This window comes from Dipodomys merriami, unplaced genomic scaffold, assembly GCF_024711535.1.
Source record: "Dipodomys merriami isolate MVZ:Mamm:240054 unplaced genomic scaffold, mDipMer1.0.p SCAF_85, whole genome shotgun sequence".
Lineage (NCBI taxonomy): Eukaryota > Metazoa > Chordata > Mammalia > Rodentia > Heteromyidae > Dipodomys > Dipodomys merriami.
Genome location: NW_027206457.1, coordinates 1,926,091 through 1,953,035, shown reverse-complemented (window position 1 = coordinate 1,953,035; position 26,945 = coordinate 1,926,091). Strand labels below are relative to the sequence as shown.

Sequence of the window (26,945 nt, the reverse complement as noted above, 5' to 3'; positions counted from 1 at the left end):
TCCTTCCTTCTTTCCTTCCTTGTTTCTTTTCTTCCCTCCCTCCCTCCCTCCCTCCCTCCCTCCCTCCCTCCTTCCCTCCCTCCCTCCCTCCCTCCTTCCTTCCTTCCTCCTCCCGTTCTCTATTTCTTTCTTCTTCCTCTTTCTTTTTTCTTCCTCCCTTCCCTTCCTCCTTCTCTTCTTTCCTTCCTCCATCCTTCCCTCTTCCTTTCCCTTCTCCATTTCTTCCTTCCTCCCTCCTTCCTTCCTTTCCTTCTTGTACTGGTTCTGCAGCTTAAACTCGGGACCTCCCACTTTTCCTTAGCTTTTTCAGTCAAAGTTGGTGCTCTACCACTTGTGCCATAGCTACACTTCCAGCTTTTGCTGGGTAATTGGAGATGAGAGTATCTCAGATTTATCTGTCCGGGCTGGCTTCAAACCATGATCCTCAGATTCAGTCTTCTGAGTAGCTAGGATCACAGGTGTGAATCATGGTGTAAAGGTTATTTTTTAGAGGTTTGACTGTGTGACTCCTTGTCATAGGCTATGACCAGACGCTGGACTTTACCAAGGCCTGGCTTTTTTCTAGTCTCCTGTTGGGCACAATCACAGCACTATGTGTGATAGGCTAAAAACCCTTCAAAGGGGCCCTAGGAATGAGGAGCAGTTGCCTGAATGTAGGTTCATATTCTATGTTCCCCTTTTTCACTTCCTTCAACAAGTGACACACTGTCCACTTCCCTTTGTCTGGAGTGCTTCCCCTCACTCCAACTCTGACCTCTTTCCTGGCTCATCTTAAAGGTGCCTTCCACAAACAACCTTCCTTGGGAGCTGTACCACCCTTCCAATGCACTCAAAGACATTCTCCTTCCGGTCTACTATAACTGCAGTTAAATGGGTGATTGTGTAATTAGCTATTTAACGTCTGCCTTCCTTGCTAGAGGCAGGAGTGGCATCTTGCTTGTTCATTGTTGTGTTTCCTGGTACCTGCTCAGTACGTCATTCACTCATTTGCATGACCCTGGGGCCAAGCTGTGTGGAACAGGCTCAGGGTAGGTGGAAAGAAGTGACTGGTGAGGGCGAGAGCCATCTACAAAGACTTCTGGGAGAGGCTGGACTTTGGCTGAACACCATATAAAGGAGGTTTCTGGGAGGGTAGAGAGGATGTGCCTTTCAGTGAAAGAAGCCATTTTAAACAGAGGTGAGGGAAGATCTCTGACTTGCAATCCAGAGACTCTAGGTCTCAGTAGTCTGTCTCCTCTGTGATAGGGGAAGGTAGAGTGATTACTTCCCCATTCTTGACCTTACTTTCCCTTCTGTACAATGAGAGGCTGGTAGATGAGGGACTGTAAATAATAAATAGCACCATGACACTACTCTCCATTGGCAGGCATCTCTTCTCCCTGGGAGCTTGACTATACAATTTCAGGGTCATGTCAACACACAGTTCTATTACTGGTCACCTACAGGCCGTGGTAATTGAGATAAGCCTGTTTTGTCAGGTTTGGCTGAGGTAGGGATCTTTTGGATAAAGTCAGCTTCTGACACTGATTCAGTGAATGTGTGACAGTGAGCCAGGTGACTGGCCACTTTTATGTCACTGTTCAAAAAGAAATAAAGATGCTCTTGTCCAGGAGTGGCAAATCAAATGCCTTCCAGAATCAATAGTTGGAAGTGTAGGTATAGCCCAAGTGGGTAGAATGCCAGCCTTGAGCACAAAAACCAAGCAACAGTGCAAGGTCCTAACTTCAAGCCCTAGTTCCTGCAAAAAAATAAACAACCAAGAGTTAATATTCATGAGAGAAGTGATCCAGGGGATCAATAGGGAGTAGTAAGAAGTGTGACAAACTGGGGAAAGTGAGAGTGTAAAGGATTCAAACATTCTCTTCCTCTGCTTCCTTATCTTCTTCCTCCTCCTGTATCCAACACAGAAGGAAAAATTCCCCCAGAAAGCCTGATTGTGATATGTAAATCCTAGCAGCTTCACTGAAGAGGAAAATGGTGAGGCCTAAGGCCACATTGCTTCCACCTAGAATATGCTAGAAAGCCTGGGGAACAGGGCAAGAATGGACTGAGACAAGACAGGAGTGGACCGATGCTTGAGTTTCTGAAAGATTCCCATTTCATTGTGGTAGATTTTGGTGAGGGAGACGGGTGGCTTTTTTTTTTTTTTTTTAAGGAGTGCTTGCAGTTGCCTGTGTGATTAAGTACTTCTTGGTTAAAATTCCCCCGATCTTCAGAAATATGCTACTTTCCATTGGGGGAAATTTTGTGTCATAATTAAACACACACACACACACACACACACACACACACACACACACACACACATCCTTTCTCACTATTAATCATCTTCCCCATAATTAGTACATAAAATGTCAAAGGAGAAGGAATTAATTAACAGGAGTATCCAGTGCAGGAAGAGATATTGCAAGGCTCTGGGACTGATTATAAAAAAGCATTCCTTTAAATATTTTGAGTACTTTGGGGAATCAGAAGCCTCTCTTCTAATTGAAAGATCCTTAACTACACTCCAAGTCCTGGCTAGTGGCCAGGGGCGCAGGACCGAGCAAGCCCCCGCCTGTGAAAATCCCTTCTTGCAGGAAACCTGGCACCAAACAGGCAACAGTTCAGAAACACAAGGGGTCAAAAAGCCGCGTGGAAGGTGAGGGGAGAGCCCTTCGTAGTGTCAGCAACTTCCATGCAGCACTTCACTACAGTCCCGTCAGACAAGTGATCCCATCACCTCCATTTTACAGATGAGGAAATTGAGGCTCAGCGGGGTTGTCAGGTCCGCATGTCACGCGGCGACGAGTGGGGAACGCAAAACATTCAGTCTTAGAGGTGACTCTACATGCTTGCTCTTCACAGACTCCTGGAAAACGGTTCCCAGCTGTCTGGACTGCTTCCCACCCTAGTTTTGACAGCTAAGGCAAGCGCCAAACCTGGAGCAGGGGGGTGGAGCTGGGAAAAGACAGCGCCCCGCCCCGTATTCTGTAACAGCCAATAGTGAGGCGGCACCCACAGCCTTTCCTCCAATCAGCCTTGGCGCTCCGCCCCCACCCCCGGCTTTTTTCCACCACCCCCTTTTGCTTTCCCTTTGGCTCCACCGAGCTTGACACCGTGGAAAGTCCCTCAGCGGCTCCACACCGGCTGCCATTGGCGGAAGGTTTGCCACAGGAAAAACCAATCAGGACGTGAATAGGAACGCAGCTTCAGCTGCTATTGGTCTGCGCGGCGGTTGCGGCCTCCGCCCCCGCTCCCTCCCTCCGCCCCGGGCAGTTAGGAGGCGGGGCAGGTGGGGGCGGGCCCAGGTAGCAGGTTCGGTTGCGCGGGGTCCGCGCGTCTGAGGTAAATACTAGGGCGGTGGGTGTGGGGCCCCGGGGCCTGGGGCCGGCCTGGATGCGGGGTGGGGTGGGGTGGGGCGGGGCGGGGCGGGGAGCACTGCTCGGGCGCCGGAGGTGGGTGAGGGAGAGTGCGGTGGCCGAGCGGTGGGCGGCGCAGTCCTCCGGGGCTACGGGGGCCTCTAGGAACGGCGAGTCGAGCCATCGCGACCGCGGCACCGTGGCGCCGGCCCGTTAGCTGCCCGGGCCGGCTGCACCCGCCAGGCCCGCGCGGTGCCGAGCCGCTGACGTCAGCCCGGGCTTCTCCCGCCCCCCCCCCCCCGCTCCCTATCCCTCCCCCCCCCTCCCCCAGGTCTTCGGGGGAGGGATTCCGAGTCCCGGGAGGGATCGCCACCTCCAGGACCCCTGGAGAGGAGAGGGTTTGGGGGTAGGAGTAGCTCCAAAACTCAGTTTTCCTCCTTGGCACGCTCCATTTGCAGGTGGGGAAACTGAGGCACGGGCCGCTGGTTCCCGGAGGGTCCCAGTTGGCGTGGAGAGACCCGGATTGTAGTGTCTCACCTTTCTCTGAGCCTCGGGGCAATTGGGCTTGGCAGTTTTGGGGGGTGGGGAGGAGGGGGTGTCTATGGCCTCCCTCTTGGAAGGGAAGAGCAGGCGGGGATTCTGGTCTGGTTAATGGCGCTTTCTGCTTTTTCTTTCAGTTTCCCCCTTTTCAGGGTGAGGATGCTTTCCCCTCGGCAGCTGGGAGTTCTGTCGTTGCAAGGTGTGCCCTGGTGAGCCAGGTATTCCTCCTTCCTTTCTGGTGTCATTTGAAGACTTGCTAGAAGGCGGTTGTACCCAGTGTGGTACTCAGTTGCCCGGCTGGTTCTTCATATCCCTGGCATCTCTTCTGTCCCCCCCCCCCCCCCTCGGTGTTTGCGATGTTTAGGATGATTGTCATCTTCCAGGCACCAAAGCCTTGTGGTCTTGCAGTCTCCCAGCCCCATTATCCCTGCCCCTATCCCTGTCACCACCGCTTCCCTCGATTTTTTTCTGGGCACTTGCCTCCTTAGCTTTGCTCAGGTTAGAGCAACATTCCTTCCTTGCTTTTGAATTGGGATTAATTAGGAATCTTAATATGATTGCTCATTTTGTAATCATTGGCTCCTTAGAGAAAACTCAGGCCCTAAGAGGGCATGCATCCAAGCATCAGTTTCCTGCACACCCCCTCACACCCCAAGGAGATTGAATGGCCCCAAGAATTCAGTTTCTTCCCCACTGGGTAGTGGGTGGATTTACATTAGAACAGTATTAGGAGAAAATGATGTGCTGGAAATTCTTAGTGAAGTTTATGTACTTTGAACGTTGATAATACTCAGAACATTCTCTGTTTGCTGCAGAATTTTAAGATATTCTTGCAAAGAAGCCTTGTTTTAGGCAGAAACTTCTGTGAGATGCCGATAAGGCCAGGGCACTTCTTATATAAGGCAGAATGATTTCTTTGGTGTAGCAGGCCTCAACTGTGGTTTTAGGTGCTTTTAAGAAGTCTTTAATAGGAGAAGAGAAAGAGTATTTATCCTGCTACTCAAACTAGGTATTAGTATTTTGTCCCTGGTTTTCAAACTATGATCTGTTTGTCAGAGGGGATTTTACATTATTCATGCAAAATTTATAAGCATCACACATAGTGTAAGGTTCTAGAAAGCTAGTTTCAAATTAACCTCAAAACAACTTGGTTTCACCATTGTTAAAAATCTCCTTATTTGTTCCTATCCTGTGTGCATGTCACACACAGGATATAGTACATCAGTGGTCACGACTTGATTTGGTCAGAGAATATGGGTTAACAAAAATGATTAAATAGTCCCAACTCCTCAATTGTTTCCTTTTAATTTTTCCTATCATGGAAGATGCTGTTAGTCACTTAAGCAGGATGTACCCCAAAGTTACAAAGATGGAGGAATTGGGAAGCCCAGTTTGGGAATGGAGTGGTTAGGTTTCATTCTAGGGAGACAGCAGTGTTCCTTGTTTCTCTGAAAAACAACCTCTAGGTTCAAGAGCCAGAATATGCTTGTTTTATGTCTTTATGTCCTAAATTAATCTGTCAGAAAACTAAAACTGGTTATATCCTTTCTGGTCCTGAATTTCTGTTAGTATAATTATATATACATATATATATAGTATATTGGTATAACATATATAGTATATATGTATATATAGTACATATACATCTATCTAGTATAATATAAATAGTATAATTCATTCTTTTAGTAAGAGAAGTTCTTTCTTAAAATGATAATTGTTCTAGATATCTAGAAGCATTTGGGGAAAAGGCTCATGTGTCTTTTTTTCTTGGGTGTTCATGAGGACATTCCTATCCTTTTGCCATTTGTGATCAGTGGCAGTATTTTAGTATTGTGATTTTCATTCTGGTTTACAGAGCTTCTTGTGAGTTTTAGAACAAGTCATTTTATGTAGCTAATGAATGCATTTGTACTCTGTACAAAAAATTTTACTTAGTATTTCTAATCTTTAATATTTTTGTATAAGACATGTTTCTTGATCACCTCCTTTCCACTTCCTGCATACAACCCTCATTTTGGTTTAGTAGTTTTATCTGAGTACAATTAGATCCTCCTTTACTTTCTCCAAGTCCAGACTATTAGCAAACTCAGATAATCAGACATGGTTTCAAATCTCTGACTCTGAATTGTTTCTCCATCTTCAGTGTCCCTAAAGGAAAGGCCGGTTCATCAATGTAATGGGCTGAACAGTTGGGGGCTGCACTTGTGTATTCCAGCTCCCTGGCAGTCTTCATTCACTACATATAGTAATTTCAACCAAGATATTCGTGCTCACTCAATTATCCATCATGGAATAAGGTAGTATTTAGATGAGTCATTTGTGGTATACTCACTCTCAAAATGATTCTACCTGCAAAGTAATGAGACTACAAATGGAAATTTCTCCTTCACACTGACCAGTTCCACTCCCATTTTGGATTTAGTCAGGCTTCTTTTTCTTTGTGTTCTGTTACTGCCCCAAGACCTATGCTTAATGACAGAAGTTGAATGAAATGGGATGACTTGTTGAGGGCAGCACTGCCATAGAGCTTCCATAATTATATGATAAATACTCTATTTACCATGTGATTTGAACTTTTTTTGTGGTTGTACTGGGGCTTGAACGTGGGGCCTCTCACTTTCTTGCTTGGCTTTTTCCCTTCATATTATTATTTGCTTTGTTTTGTTTTGTTTTTGGTAGCACTGCAGGTCTACTGCTTGCTAAGCAAGGGCTCTACCACTTGATCTATTCCCCCAGCCTCTATTTTTTTTTTTTATTTTCTTTTATGGGTCCGGTCGTGGGGCCTGAACTCTGGGCCTGGGCACTGTCCCTCAGCTCTTCAGCTCAAGGCTAGCTCTCTACCACTTGAGCCACAGTGCCACTTGCGGCTTTTTTCTTTTTGCTTACGTGGTGCTGAGGAATCGAACCCAGGGCCTCAGACATGCAAGGCAAGCATTCTACCACTGAGCCACCTTCCCAGCCCCAGTCTCTATTTTTTTTTAAACTTTGTTTTTTGAGTTGGGATCTCCCTACCTTTTGTTTGAGCTGACCTTGAACTGTTTCCATCTCCCAGTAGTTGGGGTTATAGGTGTGGTCCATTACATCAAGAATCTTCATATTGAGCTAGTTATTACTCTTTAGGGTTCTTACGACTGCATCTACTGTGAATATTCCAGTGAAAGAAGAATATTGGTATTACATGTGTTATTATAATGGGAGGAAACATATAATACCATATTTTGAGATTATTAATGGCCATTAAATTTGGGACTGTTTTTATCTCTAGAGAAGTTTGCATTCAGCTTTCCCTACCAGTTGTAATGAAGAGAATTACTTTTAATATGATATTTTCAAATTTATCCTGAATATATTCTTTCTAAAATGGGAAAGACCACATGCTTTTTTAGCTTTGGGTTATTTTTTAAAGTATTTTATAATCTTTATTTTGCTTATTAACTAGTGTTTGTCTAATGTTGACCCATCCTGCTGTTGAAGCTAAGCTCATTCCACTTGTGTTATTACAAGTTAGCAAAAATGTACCATTTTTTGTATAGTTCACTTTAAAAAGTGGTACTTGAAAGCTACTATATAGTCCTCAACATTTTTATAAACCTAGTAGTTATTTTAAATTTTTCTGTGGACTTCCTTTCTTAATTGATCTACAGGAAACAGTTTAAAGTAATTTAAAATGTAATGGGCTGAGGCTGAGCATGGTTCAAAACCAGCCTGGGCAGGAAAGTCCATGAGACTCTTACCTCCAGTTGCCCACCAAAAAAGCCAAAAGTGGAGATGTGGCTCAAGTGATAGAGTACCAGCCTTGAGTAAAAAAGCTAAGACACAACACCTAGACTCTGAGTTCAAGCCTCCGTATTTGTGTGTGCGTGCATGCACACCCACCCACTCACACACATACACACAGAGTCCTGATACATTACATTTAATAATTTTGTTTTATCTTGATAATTTATTAGCAGTAATGGTTTTTATTTAAATTGTGACATTAAATGTTGTTAGAGAACCACTAAGATAGAAATTGGTTATATAAACAATTATTAAGATTAAGCCAGTGGCTCACGCCTGTAATTCTAGCTACTCAGGAGGCTGACCTGAGGCTCATAGTTCAAAGCCAGCTCAGGCAGGAAATTCCATGAAACTCTTATCTCCAATAAACCACCAGAAAACTGGAAGTGGCACTGTGGCTCAAGTGGTAGAGCTCTAGCCTTGAGCTGAAGAGCTGAGGGACAGCGCCCAAGCCCAGAGTTCACAACCAAAAAAAAAAAAAAAAAAAAAAATTTAAGAAACCTACTTTTAATATATGAAAGTGAAGGTTTTTAGAAATTACAGTTTCTTTTGAAGATAGTGCCTTAAAATTTTATTTTAGTCTCCAAAATTTAAATATATCTTAAAGATAACTAAAATAATAACTTACTTTTTCTTGTAATGGTCTTCGGGTTTAAAGTCAGAGCTGGGCTCTATCCTTTAACTTTGTTTCAAAGCTAGCACTCTACCATCTGAGCTATAGATCACTTCCAGCTTTTTGGTGTTTAATTGGAGGTAAGAGTTTCCAGGACTTTTCTTCCTGAGCTGGCTTCGAACTTCGATCCTCACATCTCAGCTTCCTAAGTATCTAGGATTACAGGCGTGAGCCAGCAGTGCCTGGTTATAACTCACTATTTTTAGATAATAATTTTTGACTACTTCAACCTCTGGGAACAATCAAAATAATGTACTGAAATGAAGCCTCAATACCCTACCAGAGTTTGTGTATTCCCCTTTGTTATTATGGTCTTGCTTTTTTAATATATATTTTTTATTGTAAAGATATTGTACAGAGGAGTTACAGTTACATGAGAAGGTAATAAGTACATTTCTTCTCAAGCATTATTACCCCCTCTGCTTTTTCCCTTCCCTCCCCACCTCCCCAGCTCCTCCCTTCTCACACCCCACTCCGAAGTTGTAAAGTTCATTTTCAACATAGTGTCTTGTACATCTTACAGTGGGTCAATCTGTATCCTTGTTTCAGCATTTTGTTATTTGCCTTCCCCTCCCCAGATTAGAAAATTGTATATACAAGATGCAGGGTACCAAAATCATATGCAGTTATACCACGGGGGAAGAACATACAAAAGAATCAAAAGAAATCATATAGTACATTATAAATACTTTAAAAACAACAGCAACAAAGAAAAAAACTTCTTGTGTCCCTATCTTGGGATTCATTTTACTTAGCACCATCTTACATGATTATGTACATAGCTTTTGACCTTTTCTACTTGTCTAGTGTAGGATTATCCTAGACATATACTAGTTATTACAAATAAGGGAAACCATGGTGGTACCTATGTTTCTTTGGGCCTGGCTTACTTCACTTACTATAATTTTTTCCAAGTCTTTCCATTTCCTAACAAATGGGGCAGTGTCATTCTTTCTGATGGAGGCATATAATTCATATATATCTATGAATTATATATTATATATATATACAACATTTACTTGATCCATTCATCTACTGAGGGGCATCTGGGTTGGTTCCATATCTTAGCTATGGAGAATAATGCTGTGATAAACATAGATGTGCCAGTAGCTTTAGTATGGCCTTGTTTGTGATCGTTTGGGTTAATGCCCAAAAGTGGGATTGCTAGGTCATAGGGGAGCTTTATATGTAGCGTTTTGAGGAACCTCCATACTGCTTTCAAAAGTGTGTGAACGAGTTTACACTTCTACCAACAATGCCTAGCTAGAGCAATAAGACACAGAGCTGCTCCAAAACTGGTCTTGCTTTTTTAAATACACAAGCACATCTCATCATCTGGCTTCTTAGAATTGATTAAAAACAGTATGTTGGAAAGCAGCAAGGCCACAAAAGGAGTCTACTGCAGACTGCAGGAAACCACAGAAAATGGCTGATTACAAGAGAGAAGTATAGATTGCAGTTCTATAGAAAGCAGGGAGGAGAGCCAGAAGGTGGGGTATAAAGCCTTTTAGCAAAGTAACAAACACAGTGAAAGTCACACATGATTATTTATATTCCTAATGATAATTTAGTGACTAAGAAAAACATAATTTCTTGTTGAAAAAAAATGCTGACACTTTTATAGCATTGTTATTCCTCCCCTCCTCCCCTGCCCCCTTTACACGCACACTTCATTTTGGTACTTTAAAGGTACAGAGCTGCTTGGGCACTCTTCTTTAAGGTTTTGTTTATGTGGTTACAAGATGGAGGTGTCCACAGGTGTCTTACATAAGTGGTAGATATAAATTGATTCTGTTTGTGCTGAAGTAGACAGTGCCCTCAAGTGGAATTCAAGCAAGCACATTCTATTAAAAACAAGAGAGAGAGAGAGAAGTTACCTTTGGCTCTGTCCTCACTAAACATAGTTGTTGCACAGGTAGTTCAGAATACTGGTTTTAGAAAGTGCCCTGCTTAGCCTGTTTGGTAAGCTATGTGGCTCATTTTGGCTTGTCAAAGGACAGACTTGTGAAAGCTTTACTGTGATGGAATACTTCTTACCTAATAATAATTCTTTCTAAGAGAAATACTGTTTTTCTGTGTATGTGTTTTCTGGATTCTTTGATCATTAAGCCAGATGATTAAAAGTTGGGTTCTTTAGTTTTAGGTGTTTTTTTTTAATTGCAAGCTTAAAGTGGGTAAGTATGATGGTGCTATATCAGTTGCTACCATCAGCCAAAATAATGGAAGTTGATAGCTCCATCTCAAAGAGGGATGGAATAAGTACTATGTTTAGAAACCAAATAGCTACATTCTTGTGGCCGAGATTACACAGGAGCTGTTACTTTCAGCAAAATATTTAATTAAAATAACGAGTTTCTCAGTTGGAATGAATGAAATTGTGTAGCTTTTAATCATAAAGTTAAAGCTACTTAGTTGTGAAAGATTGCTTTTTGTAAAAATGAAAATTTGAAGTTGAAAGAGAATCTTTTGTATATTCTCCTCCTCTTATACATAGATTAAACTGCGGTATAAAAACACTTTAGGTTTGTTATAAAGATCAGCATCACTTATATTGTAAATGTATTTGTGTTACATAGTCCCAAGTTATGATGCTATAAGGTGATTTTCAAAAATATCTTTAATATAATCATATTTTAATGCCTGATATTTGATTTGAGAAATTAAATGATAGCTATGATTAATGTGGCTAACATTTGTCTGTCTAAGAACAAAATGTTCAAGATTAAGGAAATGAAATTGAGTCAGAGGTAAAAATGTTCCATCATAAAAATAGAGCTTACATAAATGAGTTGTGGTATAAGTTTCATAATATATTAGGATATTTTTTATTGGTAAAAGAGGTTCAGCACTATAATGTAATTATTAAAATTTATTCAGAAATAATGTCCTTTATTAAAAAGGCTAGATTATTCATGTTTTGCTCAAATATAGCACCTGTTTAAGTTAGTCAGAATCTATTAAAATCATGTTTTTGAAGTTTAATGTCAAACTATATATATGTGCTGTATGTGTGTGTGTGTATGAAGTTAACATCTAACATTTTTTGCTAGAACTGATTTTATCAATTTCAGAACCTTGGAAACAATCATTATTGTATTTATCATTAGATTTCTTTAATTAAATCATCACAGTAGATACAAGTTAGTCCTTTTAGATAGTTTTAGAAATACTTAGTGTATGTATATGTGTGTGTGTGTATCTGTGTATGTATTAATCAAATGAAAATTTTAAATCTTTAACTGTAGTCAAGTTTGCTTTGCTTGTTCAACAAACATTTTGATTTGCTGTCTTTTTACAGCATGGCTACCAAATTGCTAAAAACATGCTTTGGGACTGCCAGTGAGTGTATCTTTTGTGGTCTTACAACAGACTTACTAGTCCTTCCTTTTTCTGAGTTAATGTTCTGAAGTTATTGTCACAATGAGTTCAGGCTTATGGAGCCAAGAAAAAGTCACTTCACCCTACTGGGAAGAGCGGATATTTTATTTGCTTCTTCAAGAATGCAGTGTGACAGACAAACAGACACAAAAGCTGCTTAAAGTACCGAAGGGGAGTATAGGACAGTACATCCAAGATCGCTCTGTGGGGCATTCAAGGATTCCTTCAGTGAAAGGCAAGAAAAATCAGATTGGATTAAAGATCCTAGAGCAACCTCATGCAGTTCTTTTTGTTGATGAAAAGGATGTTGTAGAAATAAATGAAAAATTCACAGAGTTACTACTGGCAATTACTAACTGTGAGGAGAGGCTCAGCCTGTTTAAAAACAGAAGCCGACTAAGTAAAGGCCTCCAGATAGATGTCGGCTGTCCTGTGAAGGTGCAGCTGAGATCCGGGGAAGAGAAATTTCCAGGAGTCGTGCGCTTCAGAGGACCCTTGTTAGCTGAGAGAACAGTGTCGGGCATATTCTTTGGAGTAGAATTACTGGTAAGTTTGATCAGCCATTTGTGTACCTTGTGTGTATCTACTTATAGGCATATAAATGTATTTATATGCATATCTGTATTTTTCCTCATTAAACACCAAAGTTTTTTCAGAAGTCTTCTGTAACTTTTAAAATTCCTGATCCGTACGATTTACTTTTTGCTGCTGTTGCTGCAGTGGTGGGAATGTACATCAGGGCCTTGTATCTACTAAGACCCAAGCCCAGAGTTTACTTTTTAAAGATGCATAGAAATGATGTAAAGATGATGCTTGAAAATGTTTAAGAACTGCTTACTACAGTAAGAATATAACATTTTTTGGCTTCCAGGTTTTTTTTTTTTCTAGTACTGGAGGGTGAGCTCAGAGCCTCATTCTCATTAGGCAGGTGCTCTTATCACTTGAGCCATGCCCCAGCCCTTTTTGCTTTAGTTCTTTTTTGCTATAGTGTCTTGCATTTATTCATAAACCAATCTGGACCTCCATCCTCCTGTTTATACTTCCAATGTAGCTGGGATAAGAGGTGTACACTACTGGTGTCCAGCTATTGGTTCAGATAGGGTCTTGCTAACATTTTGGCCAGCATAGTTTAGGACTTTTGATCTTCTTTGCCTCCATAGCCAGGGTTATAAGTATGAGCTATAATGCCTGACAAATTTTTAGAAATTTTAACATTGTCTATATTATAAGTTAGGGCCACCAACTATAATTAATCATATCAAAATTATTCATTACCTTGTGACATTATCAGTTATAGCTTTCTCAGTTCTTTTTTTTTTCTTTTTGCTTATGTGGTGCTGAGGAATCGAACCCAGGGCCTCATGCATGCAAGGCAAGCGCTCTGCCACTGAGCCACCTTCCCAGCCCCAACTTTCTCAGTTCTTAATGTATGCTATTAATGACAATTTAGATCTAAGGTTTTAAAATAAGTTGCAGTAATTTAACTTGTTGATAATTACCCATGATAATAGATATGAAAATCATCTTAGAAACTATTTGTATTAAATCAGACCCAATATCTTCGTGAATATTTCTAAGATGAATATTAATTCTCAAGAATTGAAATTTCAGTTACTATTTGACATTCTTGATGAATGCAGTTTCAGGCTTTATTTGCCTCTTGATTCAATATTTCAATGTTTTCAGTTGTAAAATTATTGAGGATTTGACATTACTAGTTATGTTGTCAGGTTACTTAGCCAGTGTATCTAACTTTCTATAAATCTACTTTGTCATCTGTAAAATGATGATAACACGGCACAACTTAAGTGTTTTTGTGAAACATTGATACAGGATTTAGTAAAATGATTGACAAATAGTAAGTACTCAATAAATGGAATTACTTAATTTAAGGTGAAGTGTTATGACAAAAGTAGTGCTAGGATCACTTTGTAGACAGCCCAACTCTTTTTATAGTGGATCTGAGGTTTGAACTTAAGGTTTGTACTTGTTAAGCAGGTACTCTCCTGCTTGCGCCATGCCTCCAAGCCCTAGGTTTTCATTTTAGACTGCCCCTTTCTTTGGAAAGTTTTGTCTTTATGTAGCTTTTATTCACATGACTACATGAGAGTTTCACCGTAATCCTATCTATTCCAACCTTGAATTTAGGCTTAAAAAGTTCCATTTTGAAATATGTTCAAGAAAATGAAGCCATGCCTCTGTCCAGTTTTTCTCTGGTTATTTATCTAATGGGGTTTTTGCATTTATGCTTTGGTTGCTCTGGACCATAATCCTCCTATTTATACTTCTGTGCAAGCTGAGGTGATAGGCCTGTGCCACACTGCCCGGCTTTTTATTGGTTAAGATGAGGATTTTTTTTTTTCTTTCACCTAGGATGACTGTAATACTTCTGACTTCTGTCTCCTAAGTAGCTAGGATTACAGGTATGCATGAGTCACTGTATCTGGTGAATTCAGTCCAACTCTTACCAGAGATTTTTAAATTGATAGGTAATTTTATTTCAGATTCTTCCTTAAACACCTTATATCCAGTAACAGCTGTTAATCATTGTGTTTCTTATTATAATGAGTCATTTGGAATTTTTCCAAAGTAATTTCCTTGAAACCCCCAGGACATCCTTTTACCTGTGGATAACCTTTCTATATCAGCCCTACTATTATCATTTTTAAATCTCTCTCTTAAAAACTAGGAAGAAGGCCGTGGTCAAGGTTTCACTGATGGGGTATATCAAGGAAAACAGCTGTTTCAGTGTGAGGAAGATTGTGGAGTGTTCGTTGCATTGGACAAACTAGAAATTATAGAAGATGATGACAACGGGCTGGAAAGTGATTATGCAGGCCCAGTGGACACAATGCAGTCTGAAGTCCCCCCTTTGGAAATAAACTCCAGAGTTTCTTTGAAGGTTGGAGAAACTATAGAATCTGGAACAGTAATATTCTGTGATGTTTTACCAGGAAAAGAGAGCTTAGGATATTTTGTTGGTGTAGACATGGTAAGAAAATTTTGGATTATATTGTCATTGTAAATATATGTATTAATTTTATGATACATTTAGATACAAATTGAATACTTTAAATGTTTGAAATGGACAAATTTTGAATACTTTAAAGAATATGTGATTATTTGTCTTTGGTAGCAGAACATTGAAATGGCACAGGAGTCTAGTTACAGAACTACCTTTACTCCTTTTTTCTGGTTTGAATAAAACCAGAATAATGTTCTCAATCTTAGAAATTTGTCATATTAAAGCTGACAAGTAGACAACAAAACAAAAACAAGAAACAAAACAACAACAAAATCAAATAAACCCCACCAAACCCAAATATATTATGTGATACCTTATTTTTCTTTGTATTGAAAAGTTCTTTTTGTAATATGTATTTTTCTTCTTATATATTTTATAAAATTTTATCTACTAATCTGATTCTAATGAATAATGTTAAAAAATTACAGAAAATACCTGAGTACATTTGGGAAATTTATATTGCTTTTAGGGAATATGATTTTAGGCTATCACTTTTTAAAAATATCTCTTATTGAGGTGAAATATATGTGATATACAGTTTTAACTACTTTGAAATTTGCAATTCAGGAGTATTAAGTACAATATCATTTCAATCTCATAATAATTTTCCTAGAATTTTTTTTATCATTTCAAGCTGAAAACCTCATATTTATTAAGTAAATTCTGCCCATTCTCTCTACTCCATGTTGTTTTTTTTTGTCGGTCATGAGGCTTGAATTCTGGCCCTGGGCACTGTCCCTCAGCTCTTCAACTCAAGGCTAGTGCTCTACCACTTGAGCCATTGTGCCACTTCCAGTTTTCTGAGTAGTTTATTGGAGATAAGAGTCTCATGGCCTTTCCTGCCTGGGCTGACTTTCAACTACGAGCCTCAGATCTCAATCTTCTGAGTAGCTAGAATTACAGGCGTAAAACATTGGTGCTAGGCCTGTACCCCTGCTACTTTACGTTTTGTCTCTGAATTTGCTAGTGCTAGGTACCTCAGAAAAGTGGAATCATATGGTGCTTGCTCTTTTACTTGTCTTATTTTTAATGTTATATTCATACTTGTTAATAATTCATTGTGGTACATTGAATTATACATGTGGCTTTAGGAGCATGAGAGAAAAAGTATGAGATCATTTTTATCATAGAAAACACAGGAAAATTTTTGTTAGTTACAAAGTGGGGGAGATTCGCACAGAATTGTTAAACATTAGTATGCAAGAGAGGATATAATAATAGACTTGTTTGTATTCATAATGGGGATGGTTTTAATAATTATTTAAATCTATTTAGGATAAGAGTGAGCATTCTAGCATGTTTCTGTTATGTGCTTAGAAATTCCAGAAAATTGTGTTATTTGAGATTTGTAAGGTGCTAAACAAACATTTATTGAGCTGTTACTCTGTGAAGCTGGAGCCAGAGTAAAACATATCTCCCTTGGATTTGCTAACAATCAAGGACTTGCCAATCAAGAATAATCAGTATCTTTAAATATTAATTCAGTGGCTTAGAGGAGAAATCATAGGCTGGGAAGATGAGAGGTTGGAGAAAGACAGCCACTGGTCATTGGGGCTTGTCTCCTCTTACTTCAGGAGAGCCCTTTAAGCCCAGTCCTATGGCCTGGATTCCATACTTGGCACAAGCTGTTTAGGCCTTACCCTGCTTAGATGGTGACCTAGAAATCATCTTGCTTACCCCTGACAGCATACCTAAAGGTTTGCCTAAAGTTCTTCCCTCCGCTCTGTCCTGGCACCATTTGGCTTGTGCAGACGTTTGTTCTAAACACTTCTTATAGACAACGTGAGGGAAGATTCTAGCAAGTGTACCTTTCTTCAGAGCTTGTTTCTAGGGACATTTTAAGCATATACACATATTGGTGTGCAGGGTAATTGTATGACTGGCTTCTCTACAAACAACACTATACAATTAGTGGTACATGAAATGTTAGGAAATAACCATTTTGTAGGAAGTCTTTGTGTAGCCAAGAAATCACAAAAGAGCCCTTTTTATGTATGAAAAGAAAGATGTACAATTGACTTAGTGCTCAGGGAATATAAAGGTTTTTAATATTATTATCAGCTTTTAAGGGCAGGTTTCTACATGAGATAATATATTATTAGCAAATTTTCTCATGAAAACAATGTCTTTTTAAACACCAGATGAGTGTTAGTCCAAGACTAGTATTTATTTAGTACTAAATGTTCAGTAAAGGAAACCCATCTTGTTCCTCTGTTATTTGCTATAACTTCATTATTCTTGGTACTTAGTTTTCCAAACACAAACAAAAAGCTGAAATAAAAACCCAAAGTCTTGTTACTATGGCAATTATTTCTAACATTTTCTCTCTTTCATTTAGGCAAAATAGTTAAAATTTTCTGATGTAAAATAGTTTGGAAGATTCTTTTGTAGAAATACAGGCTTTTATATTTAACTTTTATCAAGGAGAATATCAAAGTTTATTATGTAATTTCTAGGATAACCCTATTGGCAACTGGGATGGAAGATTTAATGGAGTACAGCTTTGTAGTTTTGCAAGTGTTGAAAGTACAGTTCTCTTACACATCAATGATATCATCCCAGGTATGTTTTTTTATGTTTTATATATTTGTAAAGCAGAGTTTCTACTACATTTTGTTAATGAAATGTAAATATGCCCTTCAAGATGTATTTTTTTGGAATTCGATTTATAGGATTGTTATTTAGTAGAATATCCTTTCTTACCCTCAAATGAAAACAGTAAAAATGTGTATTTCCAGTATTTAAGTATGGGGTGATATATGTATATTTTTTTCTTCTCTAATAATCATAGTGGAGAAAAAGCAAGCCTTGATGATAATTAGAAGGTTCAGAAAATAATAAACTGCTACCTGATAGAGTAAGAGCTTGTTTTAAGCTGGAAGACATTAAGCAGAAATTGAGCACTTTGGGGCTGGGAAGGTGGCTCAGTGGTAGAGTGCTTGCCTTGTAATGCGTGAGGCCCTGGGTTCAATTCCTCAGCACCACATAGGAAAAAAGCCGGAAGTGGCGCTGTGGCTCAAGTGGTAGAGCGCTAGCCTTGAGCTGAAGAGCTGAGGGACAGCGCCCAGGCCCAGAGTGCAGGCCCCACAACCGGACCCAAAAAAAAAAAAAGAAAAAAAGAAATTGAGCACTTCATTGAAGCTAATTAATGCTAGACAGGAATCTTGAATGATCTCAGATCCTTTCTAGTTTGAGATAATCAATAATGCTTCATGATTGTAGTCAGAAACAGATTATGCAGTGCTGGGGATGGGATCCAACCCTTGCACATGCTAGGCATACACTTTACTACTAAGCTATTCCCTAGGTCCTGAACTTTACATCTTAAAAAAAAATTCTAAAAACCTTATTTTGCCTCAAACAAGTAGCTTTCTTTCGATGGCTGCTGTCAGGTAATGGACAGAGTCTTAGCAATAGCAGCATCAATTGTACTATTACTTGCTGTTAGAATCCCCAGTTATAGGCGACACAGGGGAATAGTCCTGGCAGGAAAAGGTTCCTTAATCCTGTAAGAGTACAATAAAGCCAATAGAGATAGTGTTGACATTGAGCTTTCTGTAGCCAGGTGTGTGCTAGGCCCTCAGTGAGATGATTTGTACTCATACTGTCTTTTCTGTTTGCTTTGGTGATACTGGATTTTAAATTTATGTCCTTGTTCTAGATTTCTAGCACTTGACCTGTGCCCTTAGTTCTCTTGCTTTTAGTTTATTTTTTTTCAAGTAGGGCTTGTACTTTTGCCTGGGCAGGCATCTGTCCACGATCCTACTGCTAGCTTTTAAGTACTTAGAAATTCAGGCTTGTACATCACATCCAGTCCTATTTTCATTCTTGACCAACCAAAAAAGGTAGGTTTTAATGATTCCCATTTGATAAGACTCAAATAGGGCTAAGATTGCCTCTGGTCCAAGTAAGTGGTTGAGTCAGAATTCAAATCTAGACCTGTTTTGACTTTCTTTTTAGTACCACCCCTCTCCAAACTCAAAGTTCTATGTGTGCTCAGATGATATAAAAATCTGTATAGAAAACCATACTTTTCAGTTTCTCATATTTGCGAACATTGTTTCCATGGAGATGCATTTTGTCTCTAATTCTATACAAGCTGAATTTTTACAGTAGCAAGGATCACAGATGAACAGGCAGACTAAATTGGTTTTCCTTCTGTGTTACTCCATTACTTGTTACACAGAGCACTGTTCTGTTTCCTACAGGTCATTTCAAGCCCCCAGTTTCTTTTGTAAAAATAAAAGATGAAACTTAGGGTTCCTTCTAGACTTCACTGTGTGGCCTTCTTGTTTTCCTGTTGACATGGCAAGTCATAAATGGTTAGTTTATAGCATTAGGAAATGCTTTTTACTTAGCTTCATAGCAAAAGTACATTAATTTAGCTGGAGGTATAGGACTCAAATGATAGCTTTATTTCAGTTTTGCCTTGGAAATTTCTGACCTACTTTGCTTTTCTTGGTTTCTTTTAAAGCCAGCTTTTAATTTCTTGCCAATTGGATTTCAGGCTGTTTTTTGTTTCCATTTGGAAAGAATTGGTTTATACTCAAGGGAAAGCATACATGTGCTTCATATTTTATTTAGCAGTGGTATTTAATTTACTTTTCCATACCTGTTTGTGGAGCGAACACCATTTATGATTTTATGAATCAAAATTCCTTTTAATATTAGAATGAATGCTATTACTTAAAAAGCATTACTATAATCTACAAGAGCCCTTATATAGATTTCTTTTAGGGGATGTACAAAGAAAGGAAGATAAAAAGTCTTTTCACATGGAGCTTTCATTCTAGTGAGTAGAGACAGACAATAAATAAGTAAAATATATGTTCAGTTAGATGGAAATGAAGCTGGAGAATAATAAACAAGGTAAGTGAAAGGGAGAAAAGTGCTGAAGGGTGAGTTTTTTTTTCTATTTGATATTCAGTAGTCCCAGTGAGCCTCTCTAATAAGACATTTGAGCTTATGACATGAAGAAAATTGGGTAATGAGCACACAGATGCCAAAAGAGGGCCCAAGGTTATAGCCAGCTGTTGAACAATATGAAGAGTTCTTTATGATTGTAGCCATCAGTGAGAAGGTGACAGCAGGGAGTGGGAGCTGGCACAGGTAGAGCCAGCTGGGCTGTTGGACATGTTTTTGGCTTTTATTCTTAAAGAGATGGAGCCTCAGATGGGTTTTGAGAAAGGGATAGCTTACTTTACTTCCCAGGTTGAAATGATTGGTGTGGCTGTATTTTAAGAATGTACTGCATAAAGGACAGAAACAAAGGGCCCTATGAGGGTTTGGTGTAGCTTTCACTGTTGGGTGATGGTCTGATGAAGTGGGTGAAAAGTGAATGGATTTGGGGGATAATTTAAAGAGAAGTAACAAGACTTGTATATGACTTATGTATGGGGTTTGAGTGAGTGAAGAAAGTGGGGAGAGGGGAAAGATTCCTTGAAAGTTGGACTGAGTACCTGTTAAGACTGAAATACCTATTAAACAATTTAAATTGACTTTTTACATAAATACTATAAGAATATTTTAATCCTTATAGTGAGTAGTAGTGCTGAAATTTTTCATATTTAAGAAACTTATTATGGATATATTTGTAAAAGGATACAAAAAAGCATTATCCAAATTAAGAAATAAGACATAACTAGTAAGTACACATGTATCTTCTCTTTAGGATTGCAATCTCCTGCCATCAGAAACCACTATTTTGATTTCTTCAGTGACTTTTTTTGTATGATATAGCTTAATCTTCTTTCTAAGCCTATATACTATATTGTTTAGCTTTTGTTTTTCAATCCTAAGGCTTGAACTCAAGGCCTGGGCACTGTCTCTGAGCCTCTTTGTGCTCAAGGCTAGTACTCTACCACTTGAGCCACAGCACCACTTCCAGCTTTTTCTGAGTAGTTGATTGGAGATAGGAGTCTTATGGACTTTTCTGCCCAGGCTGCCTTCAAACTGTGATCCTCAGATCTCAGATTCCTGAGAAGCTAGGGTTACAGGCGCCTAGCTTGTGATATGTTTAACTATTAGCAATGCTAATCTCCTTTCATCACCATCCTGAATTTTCCCAGACTACATTCTTTTCTAAGAGTACTTTTTTCCCCCGTTATTGGCATTTGAACTAAGGACTTTTACTTTCTCAGCTTGTTTGTTCAATTGGCTAGTACTCTTATCACTTGAACCAAGCATCCAGCCAGTTTTTGGCTGGTTATTTTGGAGATGGAGTCTCACGGGCTTTTCTGCCTGGGTTGACTTCAAGCTGCCATCCTCCAGATCTCAGCCTCTAGAGTAGTTAGGATTACAGGTGTGTGTAACTGGTACCTGACTTGTCTTCTAAAAGCACAATAGTTTTACTTGTCTTGAGTTTATGATCTAATTAGATTTAATTTTTATAGGATATGAAGCACAGTTAAAAATACTCAATTTGATCTGCTAGACATGCTACATACAATCTGTTTTCTACATATGATTGTATGGATCTCTAGAATCTGAACTCTGTTCTATTTATATACTAAGGTTTTTTGCCTTCATTATTTCACCTTAGACGTCTTTTCAACGATGAGAGTACATTTCTCTTCTTGTTCTTTGTGTCTTTCTTAATGAGTTTCTTGGCAATTCTTTGCTCTTGGCTCATCACCAGTAAGCTTAGCTATCAGCTTCTCAAATATTATTAGAGTGTTCAGTTAAGATTGTGATTGGAATTCCAGTTTATTTTTAGGGTAATCTGAGGAAAATTGACATTTCTATTATAAAACTAGTAATAATGTATACCTTTTCATTTATTTTCCTTTGTTATTAGTAAAAACATAATTTGTCCCTGAAATGCTTATATTCATTATTGATACAATATAAAGTAAAACATACATTTTTAGTTGTGTTTTACTAATATATAGGAAAACTTTTTTTTCCTGTTTAATGCTTTATTTTTTTTTAATTCTTTTTTTTTATAATTTTTTTAAAAATTTTATTTTATTTGAGAACATACTGTACAGAGGAGCTACAATTACATGGGAAAGATAATGCATACATTTCTTACCAAGCATTGCAGCCTCCTCCTTTGTTTACCCTTCACCTCCCTTCCCAGCCTCCCCGCTCCCCCCACCCAATTATACCCCCCCCCAACACCGACATTGTAAAGTTGGTTTTGACATGACATTTTGTACTTCTCATTGTTGCAACAGGTCCACCTGAATCCTTAAACAACTTGTTTGTCCCCATCTCCTCCACATGTTATACTGACATCAAATATAGTGAAAGCGGGGGTTACACTGTGGGGGAGGGACATACAAAGCAACAAAGAAATAATCTTATAAATGCATTAGAAACACATGCATGAAAGAAATGAAAACATTAAAATACATATTTAAGGGTTAATTTTCCTAACATCACATTATCTGACCTTTTCCGCTTGACTCATACCTATACTAGATATTGCAAATAAGGGAAACCATGGGACCTATGCTTCTTTGGGCCTGGCTTACTTCACTTAATATAATTTTTTCCAAACCTTTCCATTTCCTAACAAATGGGGAAATGTCATTCTTTCTGATGGAGGCATAGAATTCCATTGTGTATATATACCACATTTTCTTGATCCATTCATCTACTGAGGGGCATCTGGGTTGGTTCCATATCTTAGCTATGGTAAATAATGCTGCAATAAACATAGTTGTGCTGGTAGCTTTAGTGTGGTCTTGTTTGTAAACATTTGGGTAAATGCCCAAAAGTGGGATTGCTGGATCATAGGGGAGATCTATGTGAAGTCTTTTGAGGAACCTCCATACTGCTTTCCAAAGTGGTTTAACAAGTTTACATTCCCACCAACAATGCAGTAAGGTTCCTTTCTGTCCACATCCCCTCCAGCATCTGTTGTTGTTAGAGTTCTTGATTTTTGCTGTTCTAACTGGAGTGAGGTGATATCTCAATGTTGTTTTGATTTGCATTTCTTTTATGGCTAGGGATGTTGAACATTTCTTCATGTGTCTATTGGCCATCCTTCTTTCTTCTTCAGAGAAGCTTCTCTTTAAGTCTTTCGCCCACTTATTTATTGGGCAGTTGTTTCTTTGAGGATTTGTTGTTGGGTGGTTTAATTTTTTGAGTTCCAAGTATATTTTAGATATGAGACCCTTGTCCGTTGTATGGCTAGTAAAGATCTTCTCCCAATCGGTGGGCTTTCTATTGATCTTGCTAGCTATGTCATTTGCCCTGCAGAAGCTCTGCAATCTTATGCAATCCCATTTGTCCAACCTTTCTTTGATTTGTTGTGCTTCCGGGTCTCTATTCAGAAAATTTCAGCCTGAGCCAAGGAGACCTAGGGTTTCTCCTATTCCATCCTGTAATGTTTTCAGAGTGAGGAAAACTTTTTTTAATATAGCTTCATTAGCCAGGCATGCCTGTAATCCCAGCACTTAGGAGGCTGAGGCAGGAAGATCATGAGTTTGAGGCCAGTCTGGGTTATGTAGTCACACTCTGTCTTAAGGAAGGAAAAGGTTTATTGAGAACTAATTCACATGCTTAAATTCCTCACTTTAAGTGTACAGTTTGATGTACCGTATTTTATTTACAGATATGAGAGGTCAGTTTTAAAACATTTCATCTCCCTGTACAGAGCATGTATTTTTAGCTGTCATCTCCCTAACCCTTGGTGTTTGTCATAAATGATCACTGATCTATTTATTTACTCTCGATGCATTGGTGACTTTTGTTTTATATTCTATTGGCAGTCATTTGACTATAAATGACTTCTATTTTCTCATATTTATCTTATTAAATTTTAAAGATTGTATTTTCAACAAGGTTGAAATTTTAATGATTAATTCATCAAATGTTATTCTGTCATGTCTTCTTTCATTTTGTGACTTCATTAGATATATGCTGTAATCTTTGATGTTGTCCCTTGAGTCCTTGTGGTTCTGTTATTTTTTCAAATAATTTCTTTCTGTTCCTCAGATAAGTTCTGCTATTATGTCTTCAATATTACTGACATTTTCCTTAGTATGTTATATAACTCATCTATCTTAGTTTGTTTCTGTTGCTATTGTAAAATACTTGAGACTGGATACTTTATAAAGAATAGAGCTTTATCTAGCTCATGATAGTCCAAGGTTGAGTATCAGATTGGTTTGACTTCTGGTAAGAGCCTCATAGAGGATGGCTGTTTTATAGACTTTTATATACTTTTTCCAACATAAGAATTATGTAGATTAGTAGCCATAGTGATTTTTAGAACAAGTCAGTTCTCTCTCTCTCTGTAGATTGAACAGCTTTGAATTGTTTATCTGTATTGTTACTTTCTTCTAACTTTTGATTCTCATCAGTCTGCCTGCTATTATTCACTCAGCAGTGCCTGCAGATAGTTGTTTTGTATACTTTATCAGAGTTCAATATTGGTAGGAGAAATGGCTAGTAGGTGTACTTATAATTTTTAGTATTGTACCTTTTAGAATATAAAGGTACTTATCTATTGTAATATATTTATATTTTATATCATATTTTATATAGACATTTATATTCCAAAAAGGAGGGGTTCCTTTGGAGGTATAATAACATTTATGATTAGGCTTTATTTCTAGTATTTTATTATTTGAAATACAATATTTTCACTATTAACAAAACCTTTATAAATAGAAGATCCTTTTAGGTCTAAGTCAGTAGTTGGGATACTTTCGCTCTTGGGATATATGGAGATATTTTTGCTTGTAATATCTGAGGTAGTAGGATCTGTACCTGGATCTATACTGCTTTCTAGGAAGAAGAGAAAAACGCTACACAAGGGAGCCCCTACAACAAAGAATTAACTGGTTCTGAAAGTCAGTAGAGCTGAGTTGAGACACCCTGTTCTAAAGAACTTTTTGGAGTTATGCTAATTTTATAATGATAACTTGCTGGATGACAAAGGGAAATAACCTTATGAAATGTTTTCGCTATTTAAATATTCTTGCAGGAATAACCAATTCTGGCTGATAGTATTTCTCCACAATCATGTATGGAAATGTACTTTCACTTCATTTAGCAAATCAAATATTGTTTGGAGGTTTCTTTTTTATTTTGGGAGGCGGGGCAGGAAATGTACAAAGGGTACTTTTGAAAGCTCAAAACCTAATTGCATTTTAGGTTGAATGTAACTATCCTTTTAACCTACCATAATTACATTTCTTTGAATTCCACATTTTACAACAGAATAGACTTCATTATAGTAAGTTGGGAGACTGAGAAATCATTAGCTTAATATTCTCAAGAAAGAAAGATACCTGAACTGTGAAGTTGACTTGTGTGCAATTGATTGTTTTTTTCTCAGTCTGTTGCAAAATAAAAATTTGAAGTGCTTTTATCCCCCCACTCCCTACCACATATTCTGAAGCTGTATTTCTTTCTTTACATTTTTTCTACCTTACAATTTAATTTGAAATGTAAATTATCTTGGGTCTGCAGTAGCACTTAAAGAGTAAAAAAGAGAACAAAGGAAAAATCTACTAGATCTTTCTGTGATTGTATTGAATGTAACCTGATGGGGAATTCTTCTTTAGTAATATTTATTCTAAGAGCATTTATAATTATATTTGAATATTGGTATAGTATTAAGGCAATCAAAATTAGCCACATAACTGCTCAGAAGTCACTTGTTAGGCACAGTAGGATCTTCTACATCTTAGATTGTCATTGACATTGTTGCTGGCTCAGAGCAGTAATGAGAGGAAAATAATGCTTTTTTTCCCCTTTCTTTTAAAGCTTGATATTCATAATCCTTGAATAGGAGTTAATTAAGAATGATACCAGTTTTTATAACATAATACATAAATTATACTTATTTGCCAACAAAATAAGGCTTGCAAATAGACTATAAGAAGTAAAATTGTTTATATGAAAATTAATTTACTTTATTTGAATGAGCCTTATCCCTATTGTATGTCATCATTAACACTTTTCTTGAAGGGAAAAAAGGATCGTAGTGTTTCCTTTAGTTCCTTAGTTTCTTTTTCATGTCCAATTACCATCATTTGTGAGACAAAATTAATATCTCCAGTACTTAAGAAAGATTCTTTTTTGGAACAGTTGAGCAGCTGGTGAGATTAGGACAGAATAATTCTCAATTGCTTGTTACTGTTGGCTTTTGGATACCTTTGCTGAAAAGATGCAAGAATCTGAAAAATGCTATACAAATGTTCCTCGGTCTTTGTTGTTTCTAATGCTTAAAAACTTGAATACATCAAATTTGACATTATGTTCAGGTTTTTGATGTTGTTGTGATGAAGTATATCAATTAGTGCCACCCATGAATTATACATTTTGCTTTCCAAACTTCTAATTGTGGGATTAGGAGTGTAATACTATTTGTTTTTCATGTTAGACAGATTTCAATTTTTAATTTTTAATTTTTTATTGTTTTTATATAGGTGATATACAGAGGGGTTAGAGTTACATAAGTCAGGTAATGAGTGTATTACCTTTTGGACAATGTCATCCCTTCCCTTGCTGTCTCCCAGTTCTTTTCTTTGTGTTATACAATATTTTGTATGCCTTTATATTTCACAAGTCTTTAAAAAAATCACAGCTTTGTGCAATATAACTGACACACAATGGGCTGTACATTTAAAGCATGCAAATTGGTCGGGTTGGGCATATACTTACATTCATGAGACAATGACAGCAGTTATGATGGTAAACATGTCTGCCATTCCAAAGTATGCACTTTGGAATCCTTCCCTCTACCCTGGCCCAACTTAGGAATCTACTGATCTTTTTGACACTGTATATTTGTTTATATTTTCCAGAAGTGTATAGTTGTGGAATAATTTATGATATAATTTGTAAAAGTCTATTTTTATTTTACTCAGCTATTTGATTCATCTTTGTTCTTATCATTGATTGAAGTATTGCAGTTTATTATTCCATTCACTTACTGATGGTTTTTACTATTACAAGTAATATGTTAGGAAAATTTGTGTACAAATCATAGTATGGACAAATTCTGCCATTGCTCTTGAGTCATATGTAAATGAGAATGGCTATTGTAAGGTGATTTTTTAAGTAAGTAACCCCAAAATCTGCCATAATGTCTTTCCAACATGGCTATAGTATTTTGCATTCCCAGAAATTGTACAGAAAGTTCATTTCTTTTATATCCTTGCTCCACTTGCTATGATCTTTTAAAATTTAGCTGTTGTCATAGATATATATTGACATCTTATTGTGGCTTTAATTTATATTTCAG

The 26,945-nt window shown here is 38.0% G+C and overlaps 1 protein-coding gene across 6 annotated transcripts in view; it reads left to right on the top strand.

Annotated features, from left to right (window-relative positions):
* Positions 1–3,169: 3,169 nt before the first annotated feature.
* The window catches only part of Cyld (CYLD lysine 63 deubiquitinase), a 64,185-nt gene continuing 40,409 nt past the window's right edge, over positions 3,170–26,945 (top strand). For 2 of the 6 annotated variants that reach the window (XM_070011905.1, XM_070011901.1), the window contains exons 1-5: positions 3,172–3,327; positions 4,019–4,099; positions 11,633–12,258; positions 14,402–14,704; positions 17,194–17,299. In XM_070011905.1, the coding sequence (XP_069868006.1) occupies positions 11,755–12,258; positions 14,402–14,704; positions 17,194–17,299 (913 nt within the window). In that variant the 5' untranslated portion in view covers positions 3,172–3,327; positions 4,019–4,099; positions 11,633–11,754. Of the gene's footprint in view, positions 3,328–3,735; positions 3,800–4,018; positions 4,100–11,632; positions 12,259–14,401; positions 14,705–17,193; positions 17,300–26,945 lie in introns of those variants that run through there. The other 4 variants (XM_070011907.1, XM_070011904.1, XM_070011903.1 and 1 more) reach the window with 4 other exon arrangements.